The sequence below is a fragment of the Henckelia pumila genome, chromosome 4 (genome assembly GCF_033568475.1).
Source record: "Henckelia pumila isolate YLH828 chromosome 4, ASM3356847v2, whole genome shotgun sequence".
In the NCBI taxonomy this organism is placed as follows: Eukaryota; Viridiplantae; Streptophyta; class Magnoliopsida; order Lamiales; family Gesneriaceae; genus Henckelia; species Henckelia pumila.
The window spans coordinates 62218092-62231564 of NC_133123.1; the positions used below are offsets into that span (position 1 = coordinate 62218092).

Sequence of the window (13473 nt, forward strand, 5' to 3'; positions counted from 1 at the left end):
GGAAAATAATGTGTATCAATAGTCAACAAATGCCTGCCAATATCTGGTATCAAAATTTTCAACCAACTGCTAAACATATGTTACAATATTTTTTGGTAGTCACTGTAAATCATTCCGAGTGATTATGAATATCTAGTGTTTCAATCCCACTTTTGAAGTGCGTCTCTCTTCTTTGAAGTTTCCAACGCCTCCACTGCGCGAGAATGCAACGCTTTTAACCAACCCAAACAGAATCAAGAGGTATGTTGAGATGAGTTATTATGGCCGAATTGTTCTTTCGGATTGCTGCTATGACGGTAGGAGATGCTTGAATTCCTGACATTCAGCTCCAACTTTAGTCAATGCATCGAAAAGTTTTGGTACAACTTTAGCAAGCATTAGCTTGAAACCGACTGAATTCAAGTTAGAATTATTATCACTAGAAACAGATCCGTCCTTTGTGAGTGAACCGATGAGGTGTCCTTTCATATATGTGTCACAGGCCTTGAGAATATAGTAACCGCGCTTCCTGAAGTGCTCAACAACCAGGCCTTCAAAATCCTGCAAAAAATCGTAGAAAATAAACACCTAACAAGGATGACTACAGATATTTAGTTATTTTGTCACAGTTCACGCTACAAAATGCACTAGCGAAACCATCCCATTAATAGGAACTTTCAAATATTTTTTGATGTAGAAGATGAGAAAATAATGGGATGATAATAGCAAAGAAATATTATATGCTAAAAGCTACACGTTTGTGGTTATTTACAACAGTTGATAAACAATAAACCGATCTTCAAAAGAGCTGTTCTCAAAATACTGATTTGGTTATTTTTCAGAACAGATCCATGGTCTAATCCCTTCGGTCAAACATAACATTTGAACAACCATAGAAGCCAAAAGGTAAAAAATTTTGAGTAATCACCTTTGGGGGCTTTCGCATCAGATACATCATTGTCTTACAGTTCAGTAGAAATGTATTCTCATTGTAAGACAACGAATTTTTCTCCCCTTCAGCCGTCCCAACTTGTTTATCATATCCAGCCTCATTGAAATATGGCTTGGAATTTAGTACAAGTCCCTGAAGAGAAACTAATACTTGAAGAATACTCGAGGTTGAAGGATGCCAGACCTCATTTCCTCTACCTGTCCAGGTATTCAGAAGACTGAGGCAAACTTTTCCCTCCTCATACAAATTTGGATTTATTCGCCACCCCCCAGAATGATAATACGCAGACTGCAAACATGAAAATTGGTTGCTCAATGTCACAGAGCAAAACCAGCAAAGATAAATTACAGGAGTTCAATGCAACATGGGGGCAAAGAATACAGATGCAAACAAAAAAGTACAGCTTTCCAGCTTTAAATAAATAATGGATCAGTAAAGACAATGCATAGATTGCTTACAGGCGGAACATCAGGATATTCTGGTGGAAGGTGAAAATCAAAAAAGAAAAGGCCATCTTGGTAAGGCGTCCCATATGCTCCAACTATGACTGCCCTCAAAAGATCCATTCTATCTTCATAGACACGTACATATATCCCCTCTGTTTATCAATCTTTTAATTTTTAAGATAGCTCGTAAAATCATTTCCACATGATAACAAGAGTTTCTAAATGTTAAGAGCAATAGGAAACCAGCGGAAGCATACCTGGTAGGTTATTTTGAAGAATATTCCAGTCTTGTTGCACTTTCTTGAGCCACTTCCTTGCAGCGCTATTCTGTAAATTGGATAACAGGGATCAGTTGACCATAAACCCTGATAGAACTAAGGAAGAACTATAAGTTGGTAAATAAAGGACAAAGAGAAGAAGCCAAGAAAAGCGAGGTTCAGATTTATCACATGCATAATTTCTCAGTCTGATGCTGCATTATGAATAGCTTTCAAGCAATCGTTATGGTAATTGATTGAGAACTAACCTGCCCCTGTGCTCCAATAAAATAGTGGTCAAAAGAATCTGGGACAATATCAAAGCCTTTGAATAATGAAACATTTGATTCTGCCAATTTTAAGTGGCATAGGGTTTCAGCAACTTCTAATAAATCAGATGCCCGAGTATCATGCTCCTCATCCTTACTATCAATGCTTAGATTCGAATTTTTATCCTCTGTATCATTAAGTTTTGAGCTTGACCCATTGCAAGGATCCTTATTCGAAGTCAATCCATCACACTGAAAATCATCATCACTTTTGATATTTAACTCCAGTGAATCAGAATCCTTTCGTCCCCTTGAAAATATTCCAGAGGCTAGTCTGGTCATGAAACCAAGTGCAGCCAGGGGAACTGAGAGCGCACCATTCTTTCCAGAATTTTCTGCAGCCAAGTTGCTATCTTCAATATCAGGTTTGACGTCACTAGAATTGTCCGACGTGGGATCCTGATACCATATGTGCAGTCCATTAATCGTATCAAAGAAATTTAGATAAATTTCAACATAAATAGAAAAACTAATGACCAACTAATGAATCATACACCTTAAGTTTGACGATCAAAAAATGCTAACAAAGGATATGGCAAATGGGAGAGATAAATGAAATTAGCCAATGACAACGATTGAACTGCTCTAGCCACCATTTACCTCTTTGTCGTCTTCAATAGTCTCAATGTTATCGTCTTCAACAGTTTCCCAGCTGGCAGCATCATCGTCGCTAGCACCACTTGCAGCTGCAATAGACTCATCATCATCACGACCAACAACATATATTGCCTGGGGACCAACCTGATACATCATAGATTCAACTGTCAATGAGGATTAAGAAAAAAAGATTAAATCAGTCCATGTCATATGAAAAAGCAAATCCATTGTTCTATTAATACAGTGCTATTAGTTATACAACCAATTATCTCGTACAAAAACATAAATTTTAGATGAAAGGCTGTGAGCAGATAATTATTTGGGGAACTAACATTCTCTCTTGAAGGTTCAAACAACTGCTGATGAAGCTTGAACTCTTTGCACAGACAAAAATAAAAGAATAGCAATTACCGAGTCAGCAAATGATATTCATATTTGTTGCAAAAATATGATAGTAATATTTACGACTTCTTAATCAAACTTGCACTCTTTGCACGGACAAAAACAAAAGAATAGCAATTACCCAGTCGGTAAATGATATTCATATTTGTTGCAAAAATATGATGCTCATATCTACCAACTTCTTAATCATTGAAAATCAGTCAACAAAATAAAACAAATATAGATGAAACTATGACATCAGGAGTGAAACTAATGCTTTCAATCAATTGAAGAGTCAAATGACCAGAACAAGATCAAAAGTATAGTTTTTAACAAAGTGATGGTAATTCGAGGGCATGCAGAAAACTTACCGAGGATATCATTCCATCAGCCCATGTGACTTCTATGTCACCATCTTTCAGCCCAGTGATGTTCCCAACCCAAGAGAGATCCGAAAATTCAGAAGAAATGTCATGAGCAGATTCTATATTATTACTTACATGATGCTTTCCCTCGTCATGCTTTGACTCATGTGAACTATTAAGTGCACTGTCTTCAACAGAATTTTTGGCAGGAAAAGTTACTGGTGAAAGCCGAACAACTACATCTCCATAACAATAATCATAGTCTGGATGGCCCTCCAGCTCATAAACACTTACCACTTCCTCTCTGTCAAATTCTCTGGGGTCCTCTGCCCTCATTACAGGCTTCAACCATCTGACACAAGATGTCCGTTCTTTTGCATTTACATTTTTAACAACCCCGACACGTCGGATTTCAGTGCCAGTGGCATCATCAGTGTCATCAGCAGCTTTCTCCACCACATACTGCTCAGCAACAAATTCATGATCCCCAGGACTATCAATGGGAATCAAAGATGTGGAATCCATGCCCAATTTTATTGTTCCATCCTGCCATGCAACATCAACTTTTGTCTTGGTATTGACAACTAAAAGGGCTCTTTCAAAATTTTCTACCTTCTTTCGGGCTTTCTTGTCCTTCCTAACAACAACTTTACGAATCTTTTTACGATGAAGGGGCCAAGTTTCATGCACAGCTTCCTTTGAAGCTGTTACTGAACTGCATAAACTGGATCCTACAAGAACACTTTCCTCTGATGATCTTATATTTTTGTTCAAGAAAGCCTCTGAATCATGCTGCATCAGATCACCATTCCCCACTAGATCCTCGGTAGTGGCCACTTCTGCATCAGACTCGTCACCCGTTTCAGCTGATTCCCGTTCATCTTTCACAAAATCCCGAGCTTCTGATTTTGTTGGTTCCTTGTCCAATAGTGTGAATGATGACTCTGCCGCCGATGGAAGTAGGCACCAATCACCCAACTGCCAAATTGTATGTGAAAAACAAGACAGTAGTTTTAAGTTCTTAGGACTCTGCTCTTCATCTGGAGTGCTATCAGAATCAGGCCCATACCCAGCAGAAGCAATCCAGTAAATGAACACTGATCCTACAGCTACTTTAGTCACTGTGCCTTCCAATCTATTAGCTTTCCACAATCCAGATAGCCACCTGGAATTTTTGAAAACTGACGATGAGCATGCCTTCACACGTTGGCCAGGATAATATGGAAAATGTCCATCTTCTAGGATGTTCTTTCCAACTTGTTTAAGGCGCAACGGGTCCGCATTCATGACCTTGCAGACAGAACCATCATCAAACAGAACAGTCACATTATCAAAAACATCTTCAATTCTACCCAACCAGGGCCCAAGGACAACATGGTCGCCTACGGTGAATTCTCTAATGCGTTTCAGGTCCTTGGATGATTGATCTTTCAATACAGATCCATCATGTGTCAATAAATCAACATTAATACTGACACCAACCACAATCCCTATTTGACCGGTTGGATCTGAAGTAGCAGCAACATAATCACCTTGTAAAAATCCTCTATCGATGACTGTCACATCATTAGTACTTTCTTTTGTTTCAGTCTCATCCATCCAAAGCACTCTAACTTGGTCCACTGAGAGGATTCCGTGCTTAGAGTCATTATCACCAGATTTTCCAGTAGAATTTTCATCAGAATTTTTGTTTCTTTCCTCAAAACACTCCTCTTTATAGCCAGTTTCATCATCTTTTTCATCTTCATCCTCTTCTTCATCATCTGTTATGATGCTATCGGAATCTGAATCACCAGCAACTTCAGTCACAATACCAATCTTACTGTTAACTTTGCTACTCACAACATCTTGCCTGTAGACGTATGCAACATTCTGCAAGTTCCTGAGAACCTCGCCTGGTCTATTTGCACAGCTCAAGTCAGGATCTCTATTTGATCCACACGTTGAATAACATTGTTTAATGGTGACGTCCTCTGTAGTAGTGATAGGTTGATTAAGATCAGAACTCCGCTGAGATTCCATCTGATGAACAATAAAGACATTCTTGAATGCATAAAATATGCAGCTGGTATAGACAGACGCCCATGATATATCCACATTCTCTATCTTTAATAGGCTGATAGATATTCTATTTAACATCTCAATAAAGATACTTGGATCATGCCGCACTATTCCCATTCACAAAAAAAAAATCACGTAACGAAAATGTGGAAGATCGTTACCCTCCCGCCCTCCCTATTCAGGTTATTTCAAGAAATCGTCCATGATCATTAATGGAATCGCAACTGGCTCTACTGGACCAATTATACATAACCCAATCTCATATCCCAATACAAATTCAATTCCAAAAGCACTTATAGAAACTTCATGCATACGTCAGATAGCCTTTCTATATGATTGGAGAAAATTTCAGTACATTGAAGAGCACCAAGGCAAACTTCTTGACAAGGCAAGTTAGTAAAAGTGATAATCATACAACAAATCAGAAATATCAACGTGTACTCTGCGACATAACATTCAATTCCAAACGGGAACTTAATGCATACGTCAGATAGACTTTCTATATGATTGGAGAAAATCTTAGTCAATCGAGGGGCACCAAAGCAAACAACTTAACAAGGCAAGTTTGTAAAAGAGATACCATACAACAAGTCACAAATTTTAATGCGTACTCTGCGGCATAACACCAAAATTCAAATCAATAGTCTGAAAAGTAAGTAGAATTAGCGGTGTTCCGTAACTCAGTCAAGACTAGAGAATAAGAAGCTAGTGAAAGTAAAAAGTTCTTAATCTTCAATAAATCTTCCAAATGTCAAGTCTTCAGGAACAATTATGAGATTACTATGCACAATGCAATTGTATTTGTGAGTAGCAGAGAATTCCCTCTTCTAAGGTTTCATTTGGGAGATGTGATTTGGAAGGGAAAGGAAATAAAATTTTAAAAAGTTGATTGTTTGGGAGTTTTTTAAAGGAAGGAAAAGAAAGGAAGGATGATTAAAATTTCCTCCATTTCAACCAAAAAATTTTCCTGAGGAAACACAAACAAAAAAAATTTGATTTTAAATAAATTTAACTCATTTCCTTTCTTTTCTTTCTTCAACTCTCAAACAAAGAAATACGTCATTTCTCTTCATTCCCTTTCCCTTACCTTCTTTTCTTTTCTCTTCTTTTCCCTTTCAACTTCCAAACTAAGCCTAAAATACAAACTCCTACAGGGACATGTAACAACAGACTAAATTGAGTTCCTTAAGACCTCATCTTGAAAACCATGCTCCACTTTAACATTATTTACCATCCTCCCCATTGCGGAAGCTTCAATTGGTCATTATGACAATGAAGCTAAAAATAATGAGAAATTGAAATTTAAGAATCCAGGTTATGCAAAAAGAAAAACTAAAGAAGCAATTAATAACGAAAAATCCAGAGACCCGTTCAAACCCGTCATCTTTTGAAAAACTCGTTCAGCTAAAGGATGAGTTAACAAATAAAATGCACAAAAAACAGATCAAACAACTATAATCTACATCAACTCGTCCGCCAAAATCCTACAAGACGTCGGAAACAAGTAAACGAATCACCAAATTCTTTTTTTAAAAAAAAATGCTCAGAAATACAAGGAATTCAATCAAACGCAAATTGGAGGAATGTGAAGAATAATTATATCGATTACCTCAGAAATCGGAGAGCAAAAAGCGAGCTGAACACGGCAGCTGATTGAATGTGTGGCACTTCCCTCCGATTATATTGATCCAGACAACAATACTAAATGCATATTGTTTAAAGGTCATTCATCGTATGACATTTACATAGTGGAGAAGCTCTTATAGAGCCTACCATGGGCTTTTCTGTCATTACACTGTCGTAGAATTGTTTCGTAGGTCATCTCTTTTTTTCATTATTATTATTATTATTATCACGGAAATTAAAATGCTACAATCTCACCGACAAATTTTATGAGATATCTATTATTTGATCTGACATATGAAAAAATATTATTTTTTGTTATAAATATGAGACGAGTTGATCCGTGAGATCATTTTTGTTATCGAACAATTACTATTTTTTGTTACAGTTTCGTGTTATGGAAGAAGAAATGATGTAATATAATTTAATGTACATCTATTATTTATCTTATGTTTCAGTTTATCTAAATTTATGATATGGCGTGATAAATTTAAATATGTCTCAGTGTTCGTGTTTTCGTAACAATTTACCGTTCGCTTTTATGATATCTTATCATACCAATAATATATCTATTGCTTATATCATCTCTCGATCAAACAAGATACATGTGATACATCTCTCTCTTGCTTCAATCTATCAACCAAATAATATTTTAAACTTAATTAGTTTTATTACTTTATTTCTTACTTGAAGAGTTGTGTATAGTCCCTCGAATCTTATTTAATTGAATATAATTTCCTATATTTGGAAAAAAAAAATAATTCTTAAAATTTATATATACTAGTCTATAAAATACACCCCAGCGATTAAGTCAGAGCCATGAGAATATATTAAAACTGATGGTATGAAAAAGGAATACATAAATGTTCTTTAGCTAATTATGACAACCAAGGCAGGCAAAATGCTTTTTCTTTAGAGTTGAGACATCGGGGATGGAAAAAGAACAACTTCCCAGTGAAATAATCCATTTGATGTTGAAGAAATCAAGTTATTTTATTTTTGAAATGAATCAAATTGCAAATTTAGAAGTAATGAAAAGTTCAAAAAATAATTAACATAAATTCTGAATAAAGGAGATTCTTTAAAGTTAAATGAAGCGATCCAACATCTTGAAGCTCGGTAAGATATACGTAACAAAATGTCTTAGAAAAATTCAGTAGCCCCATCAAAGAGAATGGAAAATGGAACACCTTGCAAGAGAAAATTAATCAGAATTCGTCATCATCCTCCTCGGCTATATGTTTCGCAAGCTCTTGCTCCTGCTGATGTCTCTCTCTCCTCTTCTCCGCGCTTTCCTTTTCCTTGTGAGAATTAGGAGGGAATCGAAGAGCACGAACCGCCTCATTATGCATATTCAGGCAGAAAGCAATTCTGGAGTTGAAAGCAGCTTGAGGCTCGTTTGTAGAGTATATATCCCCTGTCTCCTTCGATACCATCCATCCATTAGCATGGTCCAATGTGGCATCAATCGCACCATCTCGAATTGCTTTGGATACAATGCTTTCAGCATCAGCAACAGGATTTGGCGAATCCAATCTTAGCTTCTTAGCAACATCAACAAGTGAGATCTTGGAATATGAGATACTGATGTTGCGTAAACCAGTCCTGATAACATTGTGGCGTAGCCTGACTATTAGATTGTTAGTTCGATCAGAGCTGAAGGTGCTGGAGAACTTTTCAGCAACTGTTTTGAACAGCTCCAGATCTCCAATTCGAACGGCCTGAAACCCAAGCATAGAATCCGTTGGTACCAAATGATTTGAGTTTAAAGATGCCAAATACCCCAAAAAATTCCTATCCTGGCCCAATAAGGTTTCAGGATTTGTTTATATAAACCTGATTTCTACAAACGCAATTAAATGTGGAAAGCCTTCAATGGCTTCCTTATGAGAACAATTTCATATGGGTATAGATGGTATCTAACATTCTTCATGATTGTCGACAGTTACTATTTACTTTAAATAGATTCATACTCACATTTGTAAGCTCAAAGTAAGGCCTCAGAGCTTTTTCCATCCCTTTCTGCATAAAAACAGTTCTTTCTGGAATCTCTCCAAGCAGTAAACGGACAATTATAGCCCACTTGTTGCATTGAACTCGGAAACCAAGAGCAGAAGCAGGTGCTTTCCTAGAAGCTTGCAGGAGTGATTCTTTGGCATCGGTGTACTCCAACTGAATTGTCCTGATCTTTCCGAGGTAAAAGAGGTACCGACAGAACTGAAGAGAATACAGACAGAGTTAGAACAATCAGATGACATAGACGACAGTTATCCCTGGAACAGTAAAACGTTTTTGACACGTGTTAAGAGAGAATAACATCTAATAGAAATGCTGAATTTACGGAGAGACAAAATCACTAAATTTACCACATTATGTGCGATGTTGATACAAGAACACCATGAAATAGCACAAACTAAGCATAAATGATAAAATTGTAATTTCACTTCGTTAAAACTCATCAACCCGAAGATATCTCTAGTACACAAAATATAGTTGTTTGAATCAGCCATTTACGAGATCCTTTTCCATTTCATATAGATGTGATGTTAATCTGGTCTATCAATCTCTTTCTAAACTAACAGTTCAAGCACTTAATGTTCATTGACAACAATCTACGAGTCCCGGGTTATTTAAAGATGCAAATATTTTCCTGTACTGAATTTACAACATTCTAATATCCTCTTTATATCAATATTACATTCCACTCGATATTCGGCCTAAGTCAAACCAATTGTTTTACTAAATGATCAATCATATTACAGAAAATATGGAAAGATTGAAAGAAACAATCCACATCTCATAATGAAAAGCATAAAATGATTGGAGCTGTGGTTCTAGAGTTGCCTGCTGATTTGAGTGAGCTTCGAAACGAGGCGCCTTTGATCTCAGTTTTTCAGCTTGATCATATAAGTTGTATTGGAGGTAATTCCTAAGTAACAGATTCAGAAGAGTTTCCTGCACCATGCCATCACCATATCATCACTCACAAGAACACTACTACCCAAGCTAACAAATTTAATAGCTGATTCAACAACCACCAACCTGACCCAACTCGTCATGTCGCAAAGTAGCAATTCGGTGCAGAGCAAGAAGGCTTCTGAAAAAATATGAAAATCTCTATCAGATATAACACCAATACACCATCGGTTCATAATCAACACAGTTAAAGTTACAAACAAGAACATATATAGCATCCTGGTTCCTTGGTTTTCAAACCACGGTATCTGTGCATTAGAAAAGAGATAGGGTATCAAAGGCTATGCAACAAATTCAAACGAGTAAACATAGGCATACCCACGTATTTCAGCAAGATCACCAGTAAGTTCATAGCTTAGACTGTAGTAAAAGTAGAGCCTGGATGCTAGGACATCAACAGTTCGCCTGTTAAGATTCTTTAGGCGTGCAATGCTTGCAGAAGAACAAGCCTTGGCCTATTGTATCAAAGAATCATCAATAGATTAACACACTCAAAACATAATCTAGTTATGGAAGCCTTGCACTAATTTAAATATACTACTATACCTCACTGTATCTTTTCTGATCAATCAGAAATATCAAAACAAGTAAATAGCAATAAATCTCAATCTCTGGTAAGGAGTGTTTTACAGGAGCTTGAGCGCTAGATGTAGCGGAATCAACTTCCATATCATTTTCATCCTCCTACAACATTCAGCAAAACTTTATGAGTTATACGCAATATATCTTAACTCTTGTTATATTAGATGCCATTTAATCTGATGAGACAAACGACCTCAGAATAAAATGCCAACCGCTGCTCAAATCCATTTAGTTCACCAATTTTAAATGCATTTCATTTACTCATGGTATAAAAAAAGATGTCACCTTCTAAGTCAATTTAGAAACAAAACCCAGAAAAAGTGAAAAACACAACAGTATGTGGTTAAAAACTATGTCTCAGAGCAATGGTAAAAAGTAAAAACAGAGTTGAACGTCCAAAATCAGATATACTACTGTTTCACAATATATCAATAAATTGTTGGGTGATTTATCCACCAACAAAATGAAGAAAAAGTTATATTTGAAATAATTTTAAAAGCTTATTTCCAAAATTTAAAAAACCTCTTTCTCACCTTGGGAAGGTAGGACGACAATCGTGAATGCACCTCTGATCCTGGCACTAGCACAAAATTGAGAAATGCAGATAGAACAGAAGTCGTGAGGTTCTTCCTCAGCTGAATTGTCAATCGAATGGCCCTTGCAATTCTTCGAACCTCCCGGGTGTATGCCCCAGTCTCAACCAAAGATGCTATGTCCTTCAAATCTAAAATAATCGGCCAGGAAAAAGAAGATCAAACTCATTTAAAAATTAAGATATAATTTACATTAAGCTCTCTAAAGATCGAACTCATTAAAAATTAAGATATAATTTACATTAAGCTCTCTAAATGTAATTGAGTGCTGTTAAGGTATAAAACTAATGATTGTGCTGGCTCCATGAACTTGAGCTTTAGGGAGAAATCGCTTCAGGTTTTCAGCTTAGTACCAAAGACAGGATGAAAGATTCAAGACCAACTTACACCTTCAACATAAGTTATAGAAGTGATAGCTAAAGCTTAAAACACAAATAGAATGAACGATGATGTTTCTTATTTGAAAGAATGAAGTAAAGCTAAGGTTCCAACCAAATTGAGCTTAAGTAGAATAATCCACTGAAAAATAATGAAGTCCCTTGGAGTGCGAAACTCCACATTTTATTAAGTTCAGTTTTTAAGCCCCTTATCTCATGATGTTCTATGAATTTACTCTACACCTTAGATGTCAAGCTGGAGCTTTTGGCACAAACCATTCAACAACATTTCCACTATATTATAATACTTTAAAACCAAAGGGAATAAAAAGAAACACAATGAAACTCACTCTTCTTGTTTTATTCAACAAAGTCGAAGCTCCAAATACAGTTTAATTCAGTAAAATATCCATTACAAAGACACAAACAAAGAACTCAAGTATTTTCACACAAATAAAAGACACATACGCTGGAGAGGTGAGGGAGAACTGGTGACAATTGAATTTGAAGGGGTGGGCCGCTGCTCCTTCATCTCGATATCTTGTGTCATTTTCTTCGAATCTGGGAAATAAACGCAAAATTAGCCAACGGTTTTTTTGAACTAATTGACGCAGATCAGATTCTAAGTAAAATTAAAATAAAAAGTAGTTTTCGAAGTAAGATTTGATCAGTAACAAAGGGTGAATCTAGGGTTTCGACAGATTTAAAGTGATGCATGCATTTAAACAATATCAGCAATTGCAAGAAATGAAACAGTCAATTCTGGTTCAGATATGCATCCGTAGAAGAAGATAAGCGGAATCTGTACCTCGGATTCAACGACTTTCTGGAATCAATTTAAAACCCTAAATTGTTGGCTCGGTGATTTGGGGGGTCTTCTTCTCCAAGCAATCTGTAAAAAACAAGTTGGTCTGCTTTCCCAAGGCCTATGAATGGGTGCGGGACATTTTAGTAAAACGGTTATGTTTTCTTCTTTTTTTATTTAAAATAATAATTATATAATAATAAGGGAAATTTGGAGATAAATCCCCATACACAAACTAAACTTTAGGTTCAGTACCAATGTCATAAAATCTTATACTGCACTCCCTATTACATCAAAAATTTATTTTGCACTCCCTGTTTCACTTATTTATTGATTTTACCATTAATTTTATTTCTCCTAAATTATTCACACTAATTTTATGCATATTCTCTTCTTCTCTTAGAAAAAACTCACGTCTTCTCTTCTTCTTCTTCTCAGACGAGAAAATTCACGGATCATTTTTTTCCCTTCTAAACCCACGCCTCCTTCTCACGCAAGAAAACCCATGGTCGAAGGAATTAATTTATCTACAGGGCGACGACGAGGGATATGAGTTTTGAATTGGGGCGAGCCAAAGTAACACATACGATAACGAGGGACGAGCCAAAGCAACATATGTTGAATTTATTGTCGATTTCTTGTTGATTTATGGTAGTATATTTGATTTGTGTTGGGTTTTTGTTGATTTTTTCGAGTGAAAGAAGAATTTATGTTTGTTCGATTTCAGTGACATATTATTGTTGGGTTGATTCTGAGATATCCGGATGAATTTGGTATCCTTCTTCAAAGTTTTAGTGAATTCCTCTTGCAGACAATAGTTCAATTTCAGATTTCTAAGAGCTTTAGTGAAATCTTCTCGAACACAATAGTTTAATTTCATATTTCTAGGTTATATGCAGCACATTGGTGAACAAGAATTGAGCTATAGTTGTTGTTAAAATTGTCAAAACAACTAAAAAATTTCTGCTATTGGTGCTTGATTGTATTGAAAATATTTTATAGAAGTCATTTTTTTTTTTGCATTATATTCTTTTTACAATTCTTAACCTTGTGTAGTTAGATGATTAGGGAATATGGTGCAAATTGTAGTTTATATATTCGATTTGTGCTAGTTTTTTTTAATTTTCTCTAGTTTCTTTCGATTTATTTT

The 13473-nt window shown here is 36.0% G+C and overlaps 2 protein-coding genes across 2 annotated transcripts; both read right to left on the bottom strand.

Moving 5' to 3' along the window:
• LOC140860180 (probable ubiquitin-conjugating enzyme E2 23) lies at nt 1–7089 on the bottom strand. The gene is made up of 8 exons (XM_073263035.1): nt 6977–7089; nt 3313–5328; nt 2564–2704; nt 1904–2362; nt 1635–1704; nt 1390–1529; nt 908–1219; nt 1–540 (listed from the first exon to the last, which is right to left on the bottom strand). Exons 2-8 carry the CDS (start codon nt 5326–5328, stop codon nt 289–291), a joined length of 3390 nt encoding a protein of 1129 aa, XP_073119136.1. The 5' UTR covers nt 6977–7089; the 3' UTR covers nt 1–288.
• Nucleotides 7090–7981: 892 nt separating this feature from the next.
• On the bottom strand, nt 7982–12455 carry LOC140862986 (probable 26S proteasome non-ATPase regulatory subunit 3). The gene is made up of 9 exons (XM_073266049.1): nt 12327–12455; nt 11987–12079; nt 11082–11272; nt 10513–10650; nt 10285–10421; nt 10033–10087; nt 9835–9945; nt 8968–9207; nt 7982–8711 (listed from the first exon to the last, which is right to left on the bottom strand). The coding sequence occupies exons 2-9, from the start codon at nt 12066–12068 to the stop codon at nt 8199–8201; spliced, it is 1467 nt and encodes a 488-aa protein (XP_073122150.1). The 5' UTR covers nt 12069–12079; nt 12327–12455; the 3' UTR covers nt 7982–8198.
• Nucleotides 12456–13473: the final 1018 nt, after the last annotated feature.